Here is a 23,592-nt window from a genome sequence, read left to right on the forward strand (position 1 = left end):
GAGTGGTTTATATAATGAGCTGATGAGAAGGAGCCCCTGTGCCTCCCAAGTCCTCCTTCAAAACATTTGAAATAGGGTGTGCAAAAACTTAATAAAATGAAAATATAGGCTGTCAGCATGGTAAATAAATTACAGGGCTGGCAGTTAAGGATTGGGTTTGCACTTTGAAAACCAGCAGCTGTTTATGGATGTTGAGCTGCTCCAAATTATAAAAGTGAAAGATAATTAAGAAACAAGGAGCACTGAAACTTTATTAAGATGTATCTCGAGCTTTCGCTTTAATACACCATTGTCTTGATTCACTGAATAATTGAACATTCACTCTTTGAAAATAGTGCTGGAGGGGCTCAGGGAGGCTGCTGGGAAGATGGTTCTTTTTTAGTACAACAGGAGTAGAGAAGTCTGAAAGAAGTGACATTTCGTTAGCAAAAACAGACCTCAAAAAAGTTAAGAGTGTACTTGAATTTTATAAATATTCTAATACCTGTCAAAATGAGTCAAGACTGTAATGATAGTTGTAGAGAGCTTTGTGAAGTATGCCCAGGGTAATCATTACAGTCCTGTGTGCTCCAGCTGGACTAGACAGAGCTGTTTTGGCAGACACCCCCTTTAAACTCCTGAGCACACTCAGAGGCAGCAGGGTTTTATTCTCTTACACCCCAGAACAAGTGTTCCATGTGTAGAGAGACTGCTTGGGGCATTCTCAGCAAAAGTGGATGGGTCTCAGTGGATTTGTGGTACTTGGCAGTAGGTTTGGTGACTGAATTGATTAATCAGAGGGAATTCCATCATTAAAGCATCCCAATGATGCATTTAATTTTGGTTTTTAATTCTCATTTAAACCCTTGCAAGATCTATTTGCCTTAGAACAAAATGCAGAAAAAGGGCCAACTTGCATCCTGAGTTTTAAAAGAGCATTTCTTGCCTCTATGAAATCACAACAGAAATGGGCTTTTAGGGAAAATGATTTTAAATTCTTAAAAACATCACTAGCATCACAGCATTCTTGCAAGACAGACATTTGTTCTTTCTCAGAAAGTCAGCTACTCAGCAAAATGTGACACTGCTGGTACAATCAGTGTGCAGCAATGTCTCATTTTGCAGGTTTTGGGAAAGAACAGTGCTTGCTGATAGGCCAGACCTTATCACTGAAGGGTGAACAAGCGGGAGTTACAGTCAAGCACACCTTTACTCTTTATATTTTTGAAAGAAACAGCTCAGTCAGGTTTGTTGGGTTTTTTTAAAGTGACATCTTCAGACCTTATTTAAATAACTTTTAAACATCAGTAACTTCACCCAAAAAGTTCCTTTTGAGGTTAAAACCAAAAATCATAAGTGTAAAATTTTGTGTAGATCCTGCTGTGGATGTTAACCAAAGAAAAAAGACTTTTTTTTTTTATAAAACAGTACAAAGACATGTCATGAGAAAGCAGATGACAGGGAGGAATGTTCTTTTATTACATGGTTTCAATAACCCCTCCACCCTCCAAAAAGTTGAAAACAGAATTTTCATAGACAAGCCATGCATCATCTGGTGATTGTTTTCCTAGCTCAAAAATACTTTTGTATGTTATAGAGAAATCTGACATGTACTAAAATTCATGCTTTGGTTTGTTTTCCACTAGAGGATCTCAAAGAATCTCTAGAAACTCCCAGAAATACTAATTTTCGTGTGCCTCTGAAGTGTTTCACTCGAGTGGTTTTGAGGTCATATCTCAAAACCCTTTGTATTTGTTTTTTGTGAGCTTTGGTATTTGTTACACTGAAGGATCTGCCTAAATTCAGAGAATGTTCTTGACATCTTCTGGGACTGAGAATCTGTGTAATTCCTGTCACTATTTGAGCTTCAGTAAATGTCTTAAATCATACATTCCAGAATTTTAAGCATGGAGTTCGCTGGTTTTGGTTTTCTGGGAAAAAGTTCTGAGTTGGAGCTGTCCATGGCATTAATATCAAATGTGTGCCCAGCCAGTGCCGTGGCCTGATGCACGTGACAGAGCTGTGTGTCCATTTGGAATGCCTGGGGAGCTTTGCACTGTGCTGTGGGGTTCAGCTGCAGGGAGCAGGTTCAGGGTGATGGATTGGTGTGTAAAATAAGCACACACAAACAATAAAAGTGTCCCACAATTACATTCAGTCTGCTTTCAATTTAATAACAGCCATTGAGCATTCCTCACTGTTTGTAAAAATCATTTCCATAGGAAATTCTGGGAAAGGTTTATTGCCCTGTGCCACGAGAACGAAAGTCTTCATGGCATCACGTTTGAGCAGATCAAAGCTCAGCTGGAAGCTCTGGAGTTAAAGAAAACCTACGTGTTGAACCCTCTGGCCCCCGAGTTCATCCCCCGAGCTCTGCGGCATCAGCACTCAGCCAACCCCACCAAACAGCAGCAGTCACCTCCAAAGGTACAGTGTTCCTGGTGATGGCTTCTGTCAGCAGCTGCAAGGGAATCTAGAGAAATTACATGAAAGGTTTATGGAACAAGCTGTTTGTTTTAAAATTGCATCAGTGCAATCAGATATGAATGCAAATTCCAGAGGGATCCTCAGCATTTTCAAGTGAAAGCTCCAGACTTGTCACGACGTTTTTAGCAATATAGCTTGGGGTTGTCCAAGCTCTGTTTCCTTACTAAAGCTCACCTTGGCTCACTCTGGCCTGTTTGTTGGCAGCTTTGCAGTGACCCTGGAGAACTTCAGCCATGGAAACTCAGGATTTAAATAAATCAGATTAAACCCTCTGAGCAAGAGCCAGTCCCTGTCCCAAGCTGTGCTCTGACTGTACCCCAAGAAACAACAGGTTGATACAGACAGTGACAAGGAGTAAAAGAAGCCAACAAAATAAAAGCCAGAAGGGATTTGGTTTGGTCTAAAAACAGCATTTAAAATTCAAGGACTTAAGTTATGTAAGATAATTTTTGATGTAATTAAAAATATGTTGTAAACTGGTTTATTGCATAGATTAGCTCAGTGATAATGTCCTTCAGAAGACCAGATTTCATTAGCATCAAGAGGACAGAAAGATAAAATTACCTCTGAGTGGTAATTTCATCAAGTCTTTTTATAAAAGCAGGTGAAGAAGTGATGAAAATACATAGCTTCCTTAAGATGATAAAGAACAACACTAAATTTTAGAGCTTTCTTGGGGGGTGATATATTAGTAATGAATTATGTTTTAATAGTTCTTTGTAGTTTATATCAAAATCATTTGGGTTGTAATTTAATTAAATTTTGTTTAGAGATGGAACTGAAATGCAGGTTGTCAGCTTTGTGATGAACTCAGTGTACAGGAGGGAAGAACTGCACATATTTCCCATAGCTTTGCATTTTTGTTCCAGGCTGTATCACTGAAATGAAATTTTTACGACAGGTTGTTTTAATACAAAGAGGAAAGCCTTCCCTTTGGCAGTCCTTCCCAAAAGGGAGCTTGTAAGGGAGAACATTTGGTTTCTTCATCAAGATGCATGCGTTACTTTCTGAAACAAACACCAGATTTCTAAAGCTTCTAGTCATGTGTCAAAACACTGGGCCTACAGAAAACCAGAAATTACAAAATTGTCTTTAAAAGCCAATGCTGTACTCTCATTTTTCATGAGCTCTTCAGTCTTTTCCTTAATAATAGAACGTCATTATTAATACTTTTAGTTTCCTGAATGAAAAAAAAAAAAAAGTACTTGAAAATGCAGGTAGAGTACATTTAGGAAAAAAAGGGGAGTGAGTGTTGGGGAAAGTGAGAATCTTGTAAGTAGACAGCTCTGTTTATTTTGCTTTAGTTTGTTGGTAAACTAAGCCCTTGTGCTGTTCCAACTGCCAACACTATTTTCATCTTAAGATCTGAAGTGTTTAAACCACCTGTATCACAATTCTAAATAAAGTCTTCCCTCTGAATGCCATTGACAGGTAGTAAGTGTGTGCAGTAACAGCACAGGTAATAATCAAATATTCTGAGAATACAGCTGGGATCAGGGATGCATTTCCCTTTGCTCAAGTTTTAAAAGCAGATGGTTGGTTTTGCTTATTTTAGACATCTTAAGCACAGTATATTTAACATTAAAAATGAAGGATTGAAACCTAGTGCTGGTATATTTTGTAGCAAAAAAAAATAAGAACAGTCCTCAATACAGTGTTTTGTGGTGAGTTTATGGACATTGTGCAACTCAGGGCTTGTCTTTCACATGTGCTGAAAAGTGGTTTTGTAGAAACAGCACTTCTTACTCAGCAGAATTGCTCCTGGATTTATGTAGGGACATTAAAAACCTCTTTGCTGTTTAGATTTTAAAGAAGGGAGAATGTTTCAGTCTTGTCTGAGAGGCCAGCAGCCAGCATGGAGCTGGGAGGGCAGAGCCCTGCCCCGTGTTCGTGTGGCTTGGACAGGCATGGCAGTGGGAAGGAGGCTCGGAGCTGCATGGAGCCAGCCTTTATTGAAGGTGATGATGTGGAAAGGGAAAGTTTCCAGAACTCAGAGCTTCCCTCGGGGTAGTTCACCTACAGTAAATGAAGCTCAGAGTTTACAACTTTCCTACCTCCCAGTCGCTGCCTGCCAGCTTTGGGTCTGGGTTCAGGCACTTAAATCAGGGTGCATCATCATCCCAGACATCTCCTGCAGTCAGTGAGGATCACAGGTCAGAATAAATCTCTGGAGAACTCTCTCTACTCCTGTTTGTTGACTGAAGGGGGATCCAAGGAATGATTAGGCTGTATACTGCCTGCACTCACCCAGATCTTGGTCTGGGCTTCCTCTGAGAGCCTTTATGTAATGTGGATTTTTATATTCCAAAGGTGCAGTGAGTTTTTAGAGGAAACTGAGTGTATTTGTGCTCCAGTGTTGTCAGTCACCATCAGTTCTGGGGTAGGTTTAGGTATCCTGGAGATGGGTGTGGACATGAGCCTTGGTGTGAAAATCTTTGAGAAATGGGAACAATTGAGTTCATAAGAGACTGTTTTAAATAGTAAAACCTTCAAAACTGTGAAGAGAAAAAGAAAAAAGAAAGGCAGCAACTCCCTTCCCCAACTTCCTGGTGGCCCCAGTTGACTTTTAGTTACCAATCTGATCCAGGGACATACTGAGGCTCCCACTGAGCAAGACAGCTCCTCTTACAAACTTAGGTCATTATTTTCTTACAAACTTATGTGTGTGGTATTTTGGTTTGAAAAATATGGCACCTATAAAATACAGGTGTGACAGGTTGGAGCAGAGGCTTGTCAGACTTCTGCACAAGCTGCTTGCCTCTGACATTGTAACAGATACAGAAATGCTGTGTGCTGGCCATGAGTGATTAAGGCTATAGCTCCTCCACGGTTTCAGATTGAATCTTTCTCTGCTGAATAAACAGGCTTCCTTTGTTTAAGTGCTGCAATGAAAAGCAATTATTATTTTATTTTTCCATAATTCATTTTTCAAATGAGAGGAAAATTTGGAGACCAGTTCTTTAATCTGGTTTATGCATGAGTCAACATTGTCAAACAACCTGTCTTTGTACCCTGACTAATTTGCTCAGAGTGCTGGAAAAGTGCCTAGACTTATCTCCTGGGCAAGAAAAGTTTTGCAGCATCAAAGCATTTCTAGATTTATTTCAAATTTGTGAACGTACTTAGGTCCAGATTAAGCAAAGTGTTTCTGTGCTGCAAAGGACTTGAGAGCATACTGGCAGTGGAATATGTGCTCACAGTTTATGAATATTAACTAATTAGCTGATGCTGCAAACTCATGAGAAGGTAGGAGGGATAACTCAGGTCTGTTAAAATCCTTTTCCAATGTTTCACCAAGGAGGAACAGTTTCCCCCCAGCACTGGGGTTGTTTATTCTCCTGTGTTGCACTTTTGGGGAGCAGTCACAGAGGAGCCAGAGCCCAGAAGCTGATAAATGAGATGGGGCAGGGAGACAATGTCTCATGGGGCTGGGTGAGCAACTGAGTAAAACTGGGGGCAGCTCCTTTCTCTCCAGCATTCTTGAGCTGGAACCTGGAGCAGAAAATGGATCGTGCTTCCACTGAAACTGCCGTGGCAGAGGAGTACTGAGGGTTACATTGGTCCTGGGTGCTGCTCCTGAAAGGTGTGGCACAGTGGGAAATAAAATGGACAGAAAAGAAACTCAAAATACCTGCTGTAACTCTCTTTGCAGCTGAAAACGGGCCTTGGGAGAGGGTTTTCCCAGAGGGAGTTGTAATGACCCACTGGTTAATTGAATTAGTGCTGTTTTATGTCCAGCTTTGTGGATTCATAGGCAGGTGGAGGAACTGGATAGTTGAATGTGTAAGAATAAGCTGTTGGGCTGACTCCTTTCAAACTCTGTTTTATGTTTAATTACCATGTTCACTTGAAATAAAAAGCTTTGGTTTGTGTAAGAATGCAAAGATCACTATTACTGTTTTTTTTCCTTTAAAGGGCAAGGTCCATCATCATAATCAGAACGACCATTTCCCACCTGATGGAATTGGTGAGTGCCTCTGCAGTTCCTGGGGGAATTCCTGAGCCCACTGAAGCTGACAGTAGTTTGACATACATTGAGTATCTGGTCTCTTATCTGTTTGAAAACCATTTCCTTGTTGTTTGCATATGGGAATCAGATCATAGACTGGGAAGTGGACATTTGGTATTTCTGAGGCTCACCCTTTATAGGTGTTTTGTGCACTTATTTTGAAGCTTTAACATAAACACAATTGTTGGCCTTTGGAAAAAAAAAATAGCTGTGTTTGAAATTCATCATGCACAGCCCTGTGCCAGGGTATTTGCACTAGAAGGGTTTGGACATTATTTTGCATGCACTGTTTTCTGAGGTACTTTGAAGTTAAATTCTGCTGTCATACGTCCAGATATTACTGATCATACCTTTGCAAGGTAGCATGCAACAGCTGAACAATTTTGTTACTAATTTGGAAAAGCATTAGTTTAGAGCTTGTCTTCCCTACTAAAGAAAGGAGGGTTATTTTAGTTTTTGATGCAGTGCTTAACAGCCACTCTGACTGTCAGTGTATTTAATTGGTTTGGGACAATCTTTCATTAATGCACTTACCAGCTACCTGTTTTTCTCTATCTCAACTCATATTTTCTGCCTCTTCAAGTTTTTGAAATGGAATACAGGATTTGATTAATGCTTTCTCTTGGTGTATCAGACCTATGCTGTTAGAGAGTTGCACGCTTGCTTTATCAAGATAGATACTGTTAGGATGAAAAAACAAAGAAATGGTCATCTTCATGTTCTTTTTGTGTATATATATCTTCTTTTTTTGGTATGTATATATCTGTTATTTTTATCTTTATTTTCAGTTCAGCCCAATCCTTCTGTTCTAATTGGAAATCCTATCCGAGCATATACTCCTCCCCCTCCTCCTCTGGGACCTCACCCCAATCTGGGGAAATCTCCAAGTCCTGTTCAAAGGATAGATCCACACACTGGGACAAGTATTCTATATGTACCTGCTGTCTATGGAGGAAATATGGTCATGTCTGTGCCTTTGCCTGTAAGAATTCATTTTCTGTTTCTCCCCCCTCCCCACCTCAAGTTATTTTGTGCACATAAATGTATGGCAAAATCAGATAGTGAATTTCTTGCAGGTTTTTTCAGCACTCCAAATCTGTGGGCTTTGCTGGCTTTAGGAGTGGCAGTGCAGAGGACAACCAGAAAATAAGGACCTGAAAGCTTTGCTCCCCCAAATAAGTCCAGGCAGGCTAAAAGCAATTTCATGTTCGTGTAATTCGGTGTGTTTTAGGCATACCAGTGGAATCTGTCTCATCTGACTTGAGACAACTGCCTCTGAATTATTTGCCTGGTTCAGTTCTTAATTATTGGAGAGGCCTCACACCAAGTTTGTTTCTCTTTATTGGCATTGCACAGCCTAAATTACAAGTTTTGGATGTCTGCAGTGCAAGGTGTCTGAAGTGAAGTGATAAGAAAAATAAGCATAAGGGGATGTTTTTGCCTTCCAGAACCTCATAGTGAACCAGTTTCCTCTCCAATCCCTTCCCTTAGTGACACTTGGGAACAGAATGAAGATCTCTAACCAGGTCTTTTAGGCTACATATATGCATGGAATTTTGGATTACAAATAAAACTGTCCCACCAAAATTTGCACGCATTAAAGAAGCAGTCTCTGCTTTATTTTTACCCTTCACAGTCAACATACTCCAGGAGGAAAATGCAAGGAAAGAACAAAGGCTGCAGATGCTTGTGGAGTAGCATGTCTGTGTTGTACACAGCTCCTGAAGACCGTGGCAAGGGTGTGGAAGCCACACATGCAGATGTGTTTAATTCCATTCATAATGCTAAATGTTGGAATACAGCTAATTTGGTTTTTTTCAATAATTATGAGTCCTCTGTTGCAATTTGGGTTATGGATGCTGAACAGGGGACTTGCTATAGTTTCAGTTTTGTGTCTTAGATCAGCTGGCAGCTGTAACTCGGTTTTCTTTGCTAGGCCAAGGAATTTTCCTTTTTCCAAGCTTACTAGAAATCTGCATTTGATGGATAAATTTAAATGCAATGAGAAGGCCAGCAGCTGTATCTTTGTCATGCTTGCTCACATTATATTAATATCAAACCAAGGTAATTTTAAAAGCTCAGTCTTATTGTTCCAAGGTTAATATATTTTTATGTGTTTCCAATCAAAAGAAATGTATTAAACCTAAGTATTTTGAACTCACCTTCCCTGAGGATGGATTTTTAAATAATTAAGTGGGAAGACTGAGGTACTAATGAGACTGCTACTTTTGAAAAGAAGCTTGGAGGTGATTTGGGGTTGTGCAGATGCAGTAGTAGCCTAAAGCTGAAGTTCAAAGTGCACATTTCAAGGGCAAATAGTAATTTAAAAAAAGAATTGGATGAAAGTTGTTACACTTGAAACAAGCAGGGACTGGAGTAAAATGTGTTTATGTTTGAGGAAGATAAAATGATGTCTTTGTTTAATGCAGTTTCCATACCCAAGGCAAAAGCTAGAGGAGGTTGTCTGCTGCCATCACTAAAGGATGCTTTGGCAGTCTCAGTGCTGGGGATGACTTTTCCTGCACTCTCCTCTTGTTCATAGATTTCCCTTCTTCTAATAAATTCCCTAGAGGACGAGTTTGAACTCACTTGATGCAGAGCTGTCTTCCTTAGCATTCCTTTTATGAATAAACTTGAAGCCATTGTAAAAAAATCCTGACTTTTTACCTGCTTTCAGGAGGTGGATTTTGCTTTGACTCTGCAGTACACGTGTCATGTAGCACAGACACTTCGGAGTGTGATTCCCTGTCACTGCTCACCTGTGGGCACTCTGTGTTCCTCCAGTAGTCCTGGGAACTTCACTGAGTGTCCTGTGGGTGCAGGGGTGGCACAGCCCCTCCTGCTGTGGCCCAGAATCCCAGCACTGGGTGCTGCAAGGTCTGGTCCTCACCTTTGAGGCTTCTCGCTCTGTCCCCCCCCGAGCCACAGCCCAATGTCTTGTAGCTGCCAGGAGAAAGGACTTTGTATTTGCTTGAACTTCACCCATTTCTATTCAATAGAGAAGGATTTAATCTGAAGTTTATTAAACTATAATTTGTCCATCAGTCTTTTCTCTCTGAACTTTGAAACCACTGGAATGAGAATGGGTTTTGATAGAAAAATTTTTGCCCAAGGTTCTCCTTGAAAATCTGTGTCCCTTGCTTTGCCTGCCCTTAGAGCTCTCCCCTCCCAGCACCAGCTGTAGCTGTGTGTGTGTCAGATCACCTGGTCCTTGAAAAACTCCTGCCACTGACCTAATATCAGCATGCTTGTTATCACTGCCTTTAATTTCATGTACCTTAACCGATCACATCTCTCTCTCTTTTTTAAATTTTATTTTTATTTTAATTTTTGTTTACCACGTAGGTACCGTGGACGGGGTATCAGGGTAGGTTTGCAGTCGACCCTCGCCTCATTACTCACCAAGCAGCCATGGCATATAACATGAACCTGTTACAGGCACATGGGCGAGGGTCTCCGATCCCGTATGGCCTGGGCCACCACTCCCCTGTTAGCCTAGGACAGCAGCAGCTCCCACACCAGGACAAGGAGCAGCACGAACAAACTCGAAATGGTCAGTGCTTGCAATGGCTCTGCAAACTGCTCTGCTTTGGGGGGAGTTCCTGCTTGAAATGGGGTTGTGAAAGGACTTTCCTTCCTCTCTGTCCTTGGCTCTTTCCTCCCTAATCGAGGGATCCACAGATGGGGGAAATAAGCTGGGATTTGCCATTACAAGTAGAATAACTGGGATGTTGTGAGATTCAGAAGGAATGGGAGGTGGGAAGGGGTGTTGAGGGTGTAATTGTTCCATCTCCCTTCCACAGTACTGCTGATGTTATTTGCAATTAAGTTGGAAGAACTGCTTAGTGGTTATTAATGAACAAAGTGTAGAGATTAAAGGGAAAGTGTTATTTAGGTAGATGATACTAAATGTCTGTGGTGCTGTAAATGCCATACTAATAAGTCAATTTTCCTGTGTCTGGGGGAAAAAAAATCCCAAAACAATAATTTTTCTATTGAAATGAAATAATTTTGTAAATGTTTTTAGGTAAAAGTGAAAACACTGCTGGACCTGAAATCAGTAAAATTCGAACACCTGAGAAGAAACCTCTGGAATCCAAGCAGGTGGGTTTCTCTTTTCTGGATAGCTGGTTAGTTTGTTTATTTTTTGAGGATTTGGGCATTTTTGTTTGTTTGTTATTTCTCTTAATGAATTTAATAATTACATTTAGTCATTCATTCATTTAGTCAAACCGAAATGTTTTCATTTCAATTTTTTAAAAAGCTAATTCTCAAACCCTTTTACTCTCCTTCTGCAGGTTGATTTAGAAGCAAACCCTCAGCAGAGAAGCCCAGAGTCCCGTTCCAGCGTTGGTTACCCCAACGCTAAATTCCACCGCAAAGACAACCCCAACCCCAGGCAGCTGAACCTGCACCTGACCCCGCCCCACTCCCAGTTCGCAGTTCCCAACCGCCACTTCCAGCACCTCTCCCAGCTCCCGAGGCAGCCGTACCCTCTGCAGCAGCAGCAGCAGCAGCAAAACCTCTTAAGCCAACAGCAAAATCACTTGCCTGAACAGCCCAACCAAATGCCACCCCAGCAGAGCCAGGTAGTTCAGCAGCATAATCACTTGAATCAGCAGCCTCCACCACCTTCGCAGCTTTCCCCTGCTTTCCAGGCAGGCCCCAGCCAGTCCTTTTTTAATAATCCCATTCCCCACCGACCACATTCTCCTGCTGTAGATGCTGTGATTTCAGAACAACACCCCCCACCTCTGTTACAAGAAGTCAATAATCCTTTGAGGCCTATTGCACAGCACAACCCAGTTCTGCCAACCCACTTGAACAACTTCATTGAAGAGAATCCATCAGGAATGCCCTTAGGGGACACTTTAGGTAGGTGACTTTTCTTTATTTAAATTCAGAGTGTGCAATTATAACTACATTGAAGTGAAAATGAAGGAGCTATTTACCTTTTTCAGGCATATTGCTCTGAATTGGGTCATTGTTGGGTTAGTTTCCATAAGTAATGTCATTGAGCATAATTTGCTGCTTGAGGCATGTTTGAATATTCAGCACTTTATTAGAAGATTCATGTTTATATGATTTTCCATATGATTTAAATAACCAGGTTATGCACTGCAATGCAGTTAGTGTATAATAGACCCTGGAATAAACTGTATAAAAAGTATTATTTCTTTTTTTTTTTTTTTTTTTTCTGACATAAAGATCTTTAAAAAGGGGCATTAGATAAAATTTTTTTTTAAAACTATTTTTATAGATCGTATGCATGGAAATGTAGCTTTGGAAACAATAAGGCAGCAACAACAAGCCAGGTTACAGCAATGGAATGAACATAATGCCTATCTCAGTCAAGGCACTATTCCATATCAACACCATCACCATCCTCATCTACCACATCTTCCTCAGCAACCAATTGGATTACATCAACAGCAGCAAGTTAGGGCAAACTGGAAACTTGCCAGTAATACAGAAGATGAAACAGAGGCAACATATTCAAGGTATTTGTTTACTGAGTCATCAGAGCTTGTGTAAAATTGAGCAGTGGGCACCTATCTGTAACACTGTGATCAAGTGCAAGGCATTTAAAAGTATTGCTTTTTGCTGCTGTTATTATGAAGGTTAAAATAGTTGGCAGGCTGACTTACAACTATGCTTTTATTATGTGTTATGCTTTATTCTGTTAGTATATTGGGTAGTAAAGCTGTAGTGGAAAATATTTTTATGGAGCTTTTCAGTGCTGTATTTATGGAATGAGGAATGGATAGAGAGTAACTACCTTGTGTTTTTATGAAAGAGGTGTCCGTGTGTAGTTAAGGCCTATTTAAGTTGTAAATTCTTCAGTTTGAAGTAGCAGTCTGAGATTTGTGTGCTTGAAAAGAAACAAAACAGCCCCTCCCTAAACACTGCTCCCCAGTGAAACCTAAACTTTTCTTCCTTTTCAAAAAACCTTTGTTTTGAAAAGCAGATTTAAAAAAAAAAAAAAAAAAGCTTGTATTTGAGATGGAGCTTTAGGGGGCAAGAAAGGAAGCTGTTGAACATCAACAGAAAAATGGTTCCAGTGGTCATCAACTTTAATCATGTATATTGTAAAGGCTAGATTTTTAAATTGCCTCTGTTTACTGTCATCTCCCACTATGCTTTCTTTTCCATCTGGTTTGTTATAGCCATGGTAAAGCATCTAAATGCCCTCTTAGCTGACTCTCTGAAGTGCTGAATTGAATTGATCTTTTGAAGAAGTTTAGAAGTATATTGTGCAAGGGAGGGGAGTCCCTGATTGTTCTGGCTTTTGCCTTGAAAGGGGTTAAAATTGTCTTTAACTATGTGAATTTTTTACTTTGTGTAGTAAAGCAGGAAATCCTTACCTTTAGTTGTCTCTTAAGAGATAACAAAAAATTGATTCTTCTGACTGGAAAGGAAATCTCAAGGGTTATTAAAACTTTGAGATGATTCAGGTGGGTATTTCATCCAATTAATCCTCTTGTGCCTAATTCTGATCGCTCAGTCACATCCTTTGAAGTTAGGGTCAGCAAGTGCAAAGATGAGAATATTTAAATTCAGTGTTCTGTTCTCTGAGTTTTCTGCACCTCAAAAAGAGTGAGATTTCAGCAAAACTTGTTTTGTTTTTTTTCTCTTTCCTTGCTGCATTTATTGTGTCCGTGCAGATTCCAGGACTTGCTCCGGGAGCTGTCGCACCGCGATCCAGGCGAGAGCCGGGACGGAGCTGAAATGCCGCCCCCCCAGTCGAGACTGTTGCAATACAGACAAGTCCAGCCCCGGAGCCCACCAGCACTCCCCTCTCCTTCCTGCAACTCCAACCACAGCGCCCACTTCCCCAACTTCACTGAGAACAGCAGAGACATTGAACTGCCCACTAACCCAGCATTTCAGCAGCATTTACCCCAAATGTACAACCCCCCTTTCTCAATGCCATCCGAACACATAACCCCGTCTCCCTTGAAATACCTGCAACCTGATGGGTCCTGGACTTACGCTAACCTCCAGCAGAATCACCTCCTGGGGCAGGGCTTTCACTATGGAATACCTCCACTGCCCCACAGGTCGCAGCAAAGCCCTTTTATACAAATCCAGAATCATCAGCACGCAGTTGGTCAGGAGCCATTTCATCCACTCGCATCTCGAGCAGTTTCTGCTTCTTCGCTGCACAGCTTAGAAGAGGTGGGTGTTCTGTCTGCTCTGTCCTGTCGTTGTAACATCAAATTAGGTTGTGAAGTGGTCATGAATGCAAAACACCTCACGCATTAAAAGCTCACAGTGGGAATTTCTGTGAGGTGGAATTGTTCTCTGCGTCTCTGCCGTTCTCCCTGAGCAGGTCTGTGGTTCTTGTTGCTGTAGGTGTAACATTTTCTCTGCTAAATGGGAAGCCTCGGCTTTTGGAACGTTACTCTTGAGTTTTCATGCAGTCATTGCTCTGTATCTGCCGTGAAAATCAACCACAGCCCAGGTGGAAGCTCTGGACAGTCAGCTGGGATCACCCAGTCAGCTGACTCAGTGTGAGCTGTGAATGTGCTTGAGTTACTTCTCAGAGGAGACCAGAACCGTAGACTTGTTCCAACATGGTCCAAAACCTGATTTCATAATCCCACCCTGACTGCATTAATTTGATCCAAAGCCACCCCGTGTATACTGGGGGCTGTGTGTTGGAATTCAGAGACATCTAGCTGTGCTGCCTGAGGCTGGCTCCAGCACACACCCTGCCACACACAGCTGGCTCTGTCCCTCTCCATCTTCTCTTGTCCTGGGCTCTAAGGGGGTGTGCCAGCACATACAGCTAGGACAGGTCATGTTTTGAACAGGAGGTTTTAATCCCTGTTGGAATCTGAGGTGCTAAGGAGTGCATGATGTGCACACACGGAGTATCCTGAAGCCAGGTTGCATTCCAGGAATGTGAGAATTAATATTCTCACTGAGTGCACGTAATCCAATATTTGTACATAAGTGGCTTGTTCTGTGTTGCATTTCTGTTAAGGTTTTTACAGGAGCTGGGGAGGGAGCCTTGCTCATTGCTGTCTCACACAATACATATTTATTTGTTTATCAACTTCTGAAAACAGAAGATACTTAGTTTATGAGCCTGAGAAAAATAGCTAAAATTGAATTCCAGTGCATTTTACAAGTTTCTGTCTTACACAGATCCAGAGAGGTTAATGGAGTCCTCAGGCCCACCAGAGCTGTAGTAAGGTTTGAGTTTATAGACATTTAGAAATTTGCTGTCTCACTCCATTAAGTCATACCACCCTGTAGAAAATCTAATACTTTGTGACAACAGTTAATGCTGTCAGTACAGCAGGACGTAGGAACAATGGCTTTTCAGCAGTAATAAACCAATAAATATTCCTATAGAGCTTGTGACAGTTCCTGCTATCTGAAGACAAATAGAGTGAGCCTTTATGTAATTAGTGCAAATTCAGTTTAGTTCTTATTTCTTCTTCCTTTCAAAACATGTGATAGAAATGCCAAATGCAGTAAAAGTGTTACAAGACAGAGCCTTGCTTAGAAACTTTCCAAAACTGATTCTTCAGCTGGTAGGTAGGACTGACTCCACAAAGAAATCAAAATGAGGTTTTAGGTGTATTTTGGACAGACATCCCTCAGACAAGGCACTTGTCAGGGGAGATTTCTTGACTTTTGGTATCCTTACTAAACTATTTCCACAATCTCTATTTAGAAAGCTGTTAATTGACTTGATACTTGAAAGCTTTTGCATGTGTTTAGTCAAACCAGATCTGAACTGCCCATCAAAGGGAATACTGGAGTTATTCTCTATGGTTCTGCACTTGCAAGTGCCCAGAACTTTGATAAATTCCTGATTGCTTACAAAAATAGCCCTTTTAAACTCAATGAATGTATACTTTTTGGGTTGATTTGGGCAGTAATTCATGAACTTTTTTTTTGTTTGTTTGTTGTTTTGTCGTTGAAGAATTTCCTTAGGGGAGTGGATTGTCAGGATATCCAAGTGTTGATCCCCTGATTGTGGTGACAGAAATAAGATATAAGATATGTAATAAGAACTTTCCTTTCATGCACTTTTTTCTCCTGTCTGTTTTTTGTAGATGGTATAGTAACAATAGTTGGACTCCGCAGGCAAGTTATTGTTGATTGTTTAGCTAATTTCTTGTGACATTTCATTAGGATTTTTTTTTTCCCTTTAACAAGTCTAGATTTACCTATATGACTTTTCTGCTATTGCTGCTCTCGTTAGTCAGTGCAGATGGGTGTAAATACTATATTTATTGTTCAAAATAAACTGTAATACAACAGACTTGCTTTGAATCTTGAGAAAGCGTAGAGGGCCCTTAAATCTGAACTCTTGAAGCCCACAGGTTAATTGATGGAGCTCCTGCTATTTTCATCTACATGATCTTCAGGGTTTATGGAAGCAAGTAATTTCTGTGGTTTCAAATAAAATTCTCTGCATTATTTCTCCCGAGGGCACTTGCTGCTCCAGAGCATTTGTTTTGTATGTACAAAATCCAGTATACCAATGTATCCTGCTTACCCAGATCCTGGTGTACGAGTAACTAATTTATCCTTTGGAAAAGGAAAAGCCAATTTTTCCTGACTGCATTGCAAGAACATTCTTTTCTTGCTCTTCTGTGTTTCTGTGCTTCCTTTGCTTCATCTGTAAATGCTGGCTATCTTCCTCCTCACTGTGTGATCCAACACCCACGTAGGAGTGTTAGATATAAAGGTTGATAAGAATTAAGAAATCCCAGTTGATGTTCTTTGCACTTCTTTAAAATTCTCTATTTTGTGTGATCAAAATACGTTATCAGTGACTGCAGTATGCATCATATAACTTGAAATGTGTTAGTATTTTGGAAATGCAAAGAACTTGGGGTTTTATGGTAAGACATTTCAGGGAAAAATGTTGAATGGGAAAATGGTATTTGATACATACAGTTGAATCAAAAGAGCAAAAGGCTATTTTATGGTTTTTTTTTTTGGTTTTTTGTTTTTTTTTTTTTTTTTTTTTTTGTTCACAGTATGAACCAAGAGGACCAGGCAGGCCGTTGTACCAAAGAAGAATTTCCTCTAGTTCAGTCCAGGCTTGTTCTGAAGAATTAAGCACTCCTCAAGACAGTCTTGGTCAGTGTAAAGAGCTTCAGGACCACAGTAACCAGTCATCGTTCAACTACTCCTCCCCTGAGCTGTGGGTGAACTCCTCCTCCTCTGCCCCGTACCCAAACATTCCATGCAACGGAGCCAGCAGAGCCGTTCCAGCCCGGGAGCTGCTAGGTGGGTACAGCTGCAGCTGCTGCTTTCCCAAAACCAATCTAAGCAAAGATTCTTGAATTATTCCTTGTTTCAGTTGTTACAGGTTTGCTTGGAATAATCCCATTTCTTGATAACATCCTGCTCTTCAGCTAAAAAAAGCATTGCTGCTTCTTAGTCTTCTCCAAAAGCTCCACTAAGCCCAGAAAGTCTCTTGCAGTGGCTTCAAGTGCAGCTGAATTTGTGCTGGAGGGGAGCTAAGGTGACTGGTGGGATTTATTTGCAAGATAGATTGTTTGTTTCTAGAATCAGTGATATTTTGTGTTGGTATTACAGTCTGAGGGAGCAACACATAAACTGAATTAGTGCTCTCAGCGTTTCTCTAGCAAATTCTGGTGCTTCATCAAAGGAGTGACGAGTTTAAATTCTCTCTCACCGTGGAAGAATCTCAGTGGAATGTGGCTTCCCTGGTGGTAGCAGCAGTGCTGATTGATTGAGCAGACAGAAACTAAATTAACTTTTCAGAGATGAAAAAAAAAAAAGCTGCAAGGAAAGAGCTGGAGCAGTTCTTCTGTTTTCTGTATTTCTTGTGTTTATGGAAAACAGTATTACCAGGACAGTACAGTTTTGTCCCTGTGATTTTGCTTTAAGAATCTCCAGTGGTAATTTAAAAACAAACTTAATAAAAATGCAAATAGTATTCCAGTGTGGATATTGAAACCACTTAATAATGTGGAAAAATATTTATAAGCTGGTTTTATTGGCCTTAAAAGATTTAATTGCTTTTCACCAAACTTTATAAACGTAAAACATCTTGTAATTTCATAGTAATTCTGAAGTAGGAACATGCAGAGTAGAATGAATGAGAAAAGCTCTTTATATCAGCAACAGCACTCAAGAATTAAATTCCTAATGTGCCTTTTAATTTCCAAAATAGGAAAATGTTATTTTGCAAACCCATATTTATGGCAGCATCTTTCATGCTAAGTTCAAAGCTTCAAGCTCAGGGCACCTCCTTCAATCTATTTCTATTTTTACTGAAAATCAAGGAGCTGAATGCACAGTATTATGTGGCATTCATCACTGAATTGCTCACACAGAGCTGCTCTCCAAACTCCGTGGTTATCTAAGAGGAGCTCAGGAACTCTGGCACATTTGGGTTGGGATCAGCCAGTCCCACATTTCTTTGCTTTAATGAAAAGCTTGAGAACCTGTGTGTGAGTACAGTCCTCAGAGGACAGATGTGTATGTAAAAAGTACCATACACACACATTTGCTGTCAAGTACTAAATTCTAAGTGAAAATGTCAAATTCTCACTGGTAACTGTCTTTGCAATGAAATGTTTTTTATTGTAGTTAAGCACGGTTTCTGTTTTGTCAATAAATGTATATGAAACAGAGCCCTGTATCTAATGGTTCATGCAAACACATCTCCATTTTATGGCTGCTGTGGCTTTCCACGTTTACAGCTCAGTGCCTCTGATCATATTTACAGCCCAAATGTGTTTTATAGAGCTAAGGGTTAATGACCAGTAACTGCACTGCTCTCATTACTGTTGGTTTTTATCCATGAAATAAAACCCCGTGAGAATGTGATGCTGTGAAAGTCCTGTGCTTGTTTGAGAGGGAGTGACCCTGACTCCAGACTGTTCAAGGGCTGGTCTATCTCCTGCACACCAGGAGTGGCTGTGGCACCAGTGTTGGATTGGATCAGGAGGGATTTATGGAGCACAGGGAGAGCTGCTGGCAATTCCTCAGGGCTGTTCTATGCAGGCACTTCCCAAAATTACAATTTGAGAGTTTGATATGCATTGCTTTTTCTGTTGATGGAAAGAAAATTATTTAAGTTCTTATTCAAGATGTGTGTTTCATATTTTTCCTTCTGTTAGACACCTCTACCACACACAGCTTTCACCTCTTGTCCTGCTTGTCATTACTTGTCTTCTCCTGAGTGCTGTGGTTATTTTAGGAGGTTCTTTCCTCATGTTCTGGGTTGTTTGTTTTTTGTTGAATCATAGCAACCCTAGCAAAATTGCTTTGCTTGTGTTCTTCCCATATCCATTCTTCTATGGGTTGGTGTGGTTTTTTTTTTTTGTGTGTTTTTTTTTTTTGTGTGTTTTTTTTTTTTTTTTTTTTTTTTTTTTTTTTTGTTTTTGTTTTTGTTTTTGTTTTTTTTTTTTTTTTTTTTTTTTGAGTGTTCTATAAAAAGTAGAAGCCTGTGTGTGACCCTTCCAGTGAGAAACTTTACTTTGTTTTTCTACTTTTGCACTCTTCTGGTGGTATGTTTTTGTACGTGCACTTTAAAAATAACATTATATGCTTAAAGACTGAAATAATTACAGAATATTGGAACTGTTGCCCAGTTCTTAGACTGTTGCAGATAGAACATGGAGCTGTGTTTCAGTGTAGTGTCTCTCTGGCTGTGCAAGACAGCAGAATTCTGTAAAGAAAAAATAGGGGACCTCATTAGGATTCAGGAAATTCATTTGAAAGCAGTTTTATACCTATGGTTTAAAGCACCATTTTTTCTGATAGTTACAGGAGTTGTTAAATGTGGAGCAAGAACATATCAATTAGCAAGAATGCATTCAGCCTGAAATACCAATAATTAGTTGGTTGGCATTCAGGACTCTGAATTGCTGTTGGAGAATGAATTATATATGGTGCTGTAAATTTTAATTTTAGCCTATTAAGCTGTAAAGCAAGAAGAATGAAATACTCTTTGTGCTGTCTGAGTGGATAAAGTGCTTAAATTAGAGTAGATCCCATTCGGAAGCAGCTTCCCTTCAGCGCACCCGGAGAATCCGCTGTGCGGAATTGCAGGTTTGGGGTTGCAGCTGTAGGGTACAAACACACGGAGGATGTGCTTAGTGCTGTCAGTCTTGTGCTGCTGCTGCATGATCCAGGAGCTGGGAATGAACTTAGATCACTTCAGGGCTAGGTTGGATGGGGCTTGGAGCAAGCTGCTCCTGTGGCAGGGCATGGAGCAGGATGAGCTTTAAGATCCCTTCCAACCCAGCCCATCCTGGGATTGTGTCATTCTGTGAACTTCATTTTCAGAGTGACTAAACACGGCAGATGGGTGGTGTGGGAGGAGGTTACCAGAGGGGTGGTGGCAGCTCTGGCTTTGGGCTTGCTGCAGGTGGATTGGCTGAGTCAGAGCCGCTCGTTTGCTCCATCTCCGCTTTCTCCTTCGCAGCTCCCCCGAAGGCGGCCAAGCCCCCGGAGGAACACCTGAAGGCCGAGAACATCCAGCTCTCCAACTCCTTCAACTACAACGTGCTCCAGCATCTGGGCCAGTTCCCCCCTCTGATGCCCAACAAGCAGCTGGTGGAGTCCAACAGCAGCAGCCCCCAGCCCGCGGGCGGCACCAAACCCGTCATGTCCTACGCCAGCGCTCTGCGGGCTCCCCCCAAGCCCAAACCTCCTCCTGAGCAGACAAAAAAGAACAGCGACCCCCTGTCCTTGTTTCAGGAACTTAGCCTAGGTAGTTCATCAGGTAGCAATGGCTTTTACTCCTATTTTAAATAATCAGATTATTTTTTTTAGAGAGAATTTAATTTTTATTTGTGTCCGTAGATCTAAGATAGTTGGGGCTTCACCTGTAGTTGCAAATAATCCCTTTGTTTATATTGGTAAATATATCCTCACTTAATTGCTTTGCTGCTAGACTTGCAACTAATTTTTTTTTTTTTTAATTATATTCCATTATTTTGCATTTTTTGATGTGGGTCGGGTTTTTGGAAGCTTTTCTGTAGGAAGACACACACGTGTTATTTTTTAATTTGTGTAATGTTAATGATATGTTGCATTAAACTAGCAGCTGAGAGATTACCTGTACAACTTGAAAAAAGGAAAAAAAAAAGGAAAAAGAAAAAAAAAAGGAAAAAAAAAAGTTTGTCTAAATTGTATTTAAGAAGATTGTAAGTAGCATTTACATTTATTCAATAACATTAGCATACTATGCTGGGTTTCTGTACCAGAAATGGCCAGTTAATGTAAAAATGTATGTTATTTCTGCTTAAATTCATTTAATTTTTTTTTTTTAATAAAGGTGCAGCATCTTCTAAATAATTTCAGTTTTATCAGCTTTTTTGTGAAGGGATGCTGCATTCTCAGACTTTTATAGTTTTAGATTCTGTATGATGTGGTATTGTATTTTCCATCCACTGTAGGGTAAAGTAAAGGCATTCTTTGCAGACACCTATGCCATTGTTTGGAAACATTCAGATAAAAGTATTGGTATACTTTAAAAAAATAATAAAAAAATAGAAAAAAGAAGAAAAAAATTAACAAAAAACCCAAAAAAACTCTACATTTTATTTTTGGACAAGCTAATAATATAAGCTTGTTTGAAAAGTTAATTTGATAGGTTTTTTAAATGAATCATGAAGCTGAAAATAAATTTTTAGGTATGTTGGTGCTTAGTAGATTTAATAACTATTTTAAAAAAAATGCGTGAATTTAGTAAAATACTTTTTTGTTTGTTTGTTTAATTTTTTTTCCACTATGCATGTGTAAATGTTTGTAATCTGGCTTTTTCCTCCCCTCTTCTCCAGTGGTATAAAGAATTGTGCCGCTTTAATTTTTTTTTTTTTCCGGTAAAACTTTTGGTACATTATTTGATGTTTACATTAAAATGTGACATTATACAAGGAAATTCAGATATTTTGCTAACTGTTTTGTTTGAGGAACATCATTAAAGAAGAGATTTAATGTTTGTCAAAGCTGTATCCAAATTAATCTAAATCTTCTGGGGATCACAGTGGTTACCAGGTTATTTATCTCTGTGAACCTGGCCCTTAAGGAATCCAGTCTGAATAATTAATTATGGGATATTAAAAAAAAATTAAACAAATGTGAATGAAAATTCAGAAGATAAAAACTTTGTGGATAAAGATTTCTGGTCTTGCACACTGTCCCTGCTTTGTGGCTGGAGAGTTCCAGGGTGGGGTTGTAGAGTTTCTCCTTTATTTCTCCTTAATCCTCCTTTTTACACTTGAATAACTTTAAATCTGGGAACTGGTTTACAGGGATGAGCTGGGTGTAGTTCAGAATTCCTGCATTTATTACCTGTGAGAATTGAAATTTTAGAGCTGTGAGGGGGCAATTTCAGATTTTTACAGCTGTCCATGGGACACCTTACTGGGGAGCGGTGGCTCTGCTCTGTTCAGTCAGATTTTTGCTCTAGTTACAATCAATCAGGTTCATTTTTTTTTTGCATTTGACTTCATGTGTTAAGACAAGGGTCATTATGTAATGGGGTTGATTTAAACTCAGTACACTGCAGAGGTTTGCATATAAATTTTTTATTATAAATCTTTGCTGGGTTATGATTCAGAAACTTATCTGAAAACTTTTTTTCCTTCTTTTTGCTGTAAAGCAAAGCTCGTGTAACTCCTTAATTTATTTCCTAATGTTATACCAAACAACCAATGCTGGGGAGGGGACAGCCCCTGCCAAGTTCTGCTCAGCACTTCAGCACAGGGCATGGAACCCAGACGACCCAAACACGAGGAGAGGCCAAATTCTGCAACCTTGAATCAAGCAAAGCTGCTGTTAAATGGGTTTTTGCCAAGCTGCTGGCTGCAGGAATCAGTCCATGGGAAATTCACTGGCAGAGCTGAGGTGGGATCCAGTGGAGGGAGGAACAGGACTGGCAGAGCAGAGATGGATCCAAAGCACTTCACGTCCCCAAGTCAGCATTTTGTAATTTCAGGGTTTTCAAAGTCACTCAGTTCTATGGAGCAGCCTTTTGATTCTGTTCACCATTTAATATTGAATATTAAACTAATAAACATCACTTGTTAATTTACTGTTATCTGTTGATCAGTTAAGGGGGAGATGGTCGCATCTCACCACATTTTATTCTGTTTTACACTGACGTTTTATCTACACTGAAAATATTACAGATAAAATCCCATTTTCTCTCTGATTTAGATTTTCAGTTCTTTAACTTTATGAAGACCCCAGCTGGTTTTGGTGCTAAATTTTCATAAGTGCTCTCACCCAGGAATTTGAGGATGATTTGATAGAGATGATCTGACTTAACGGCTTTGGCATGAATCATTTGGATTTCTTAGAGTTAGTTTTTTTCCAAAAGATTATATTTTTTTGAAATATCTTGTCTGGTTATTGTATGTCACATACACAGCCCTGAGTGAGATCCTTGGTTTTTGGAGCAAATTATCCAATGTCTATTGAAGTCATGTTTAGAAAACCCCAAAGCTGTATTTTCAACTCTCTGAGGGCTTCAGTCAAACTCCTGTTAAAATGAAATTAAGCCTTACAGATGGCTCCAGTGGGCACTGCTCAGGCTGCACTGTAAATATGGACCTGTTGCAGTTACAGGGAAAATTCAAATTTCAGTTTGTGTAAATTGTCTCAATTTGGGGGAAATGAGTGGAGGCTGGGGCATATGCACCCACTGGGTATTTGGCTCCTTGACTTTTTTTATGCTTCAGTTAGTGCCAAATCCCATGCTCCTTGTTCAGAAATAAACTCCTCATTGTTGTCTGTGGAAAATTTAAATGAGAGATCTAAATTTAGTAAGCTCGTATTTGATATCAAGAATAATTCCTGGTTTTGTTTTCTTTCATTCCAGTTTTTGATGAGAAAAATCTGGATGCCTTATGGGAGGTTGTCAGTGCAGTAATAAGAACTAATGAAGAATGAAGGGAAAGATTTAAAAAAAAAAAGAATTTCAATTCTAAGAAAAATATTTTTTTTTTACAATTCAGTTAGAGTCTCCACCTTTTAAAAAGCCACTTACTGAATGCAGCTGGCATGTTTTTCTGTGTGTAGTTGAGGATTGAATTCTTTTGAAACTGTGAGCTTTCCCCTTGGCCATCGTCGGTCAGGAGCAGCCGGAGGTGATGCTG

At 40.0% G+C, this 23,592-nt stretch overlaps 1 protein-coding gene across 3 annotated transcripts in view; it reads left to right on the forward strand.

The window, feature by feature from the left end:
• Nucleotides 1-22,527, forward strand: part of HELZ (helicase with zinc finger) — an 85,999-nt gene extending 63,472 nt beyond the window's left edge. For 2 of the 3 annotated variants that reach the window (XM_053994639.1, XM_053994640.1), the window contains exons 22-31: nt 2,202-2,406; nt 6,382-6,433; nt 7,264-7,457; nt 9,821-10,028; nt 10,503-10,579; nt 10,774-11,350; nt 11,736-11,976; nt 13,141-13,654; nt 16,483-16,735; nt 19,911-22,527. In XM_053994639.1, the coding sequence (XP_053850614.1) occupies nt 2,202-2,406; nt 6,382-6,433; nt 7,264-7,457; nt 9,821-10,028; nt 10,503-10,579; nt 10,774-11,350; nt 11,736-11,976; nt 13,141-13,654; nt 16,483-16,735; nt 19,911-20,242 (2,653 nt within the window). In that variant the 3' untranslated portion in view covers nt 20,243-22,527. The remainder of the gene's footprint in view (nt 1-2,201; nt 2,407-6,381; nt 6,434-7,263; nt 7,458-9,820; nt 10,029-10,502; nt 10,580-10,773; nt 11,351-11,735; nt 11,977-13,140; nt 13,655-16,482; nt 16,736-19,910) is intronic. The other variant, XM_053994641.1, reaches the window with a different exon arrangement.
• Nucleotides 22,528-23,592: the final 1,065 nt, after the last annotated feature.

Source organism: Vidua macroura, chromosome 19, assembly GCF_024509145.1.
Source record: "Vidua macroura isolate BioBank_ID:100142 chromosome 19, ASM2450914v1, whole genome shotgun sequence".
NCBI lineage: Eukaryota > Metazoa > Chordata > Aves > Passeriformes > Viduidae > Vidua > Vidua macroura.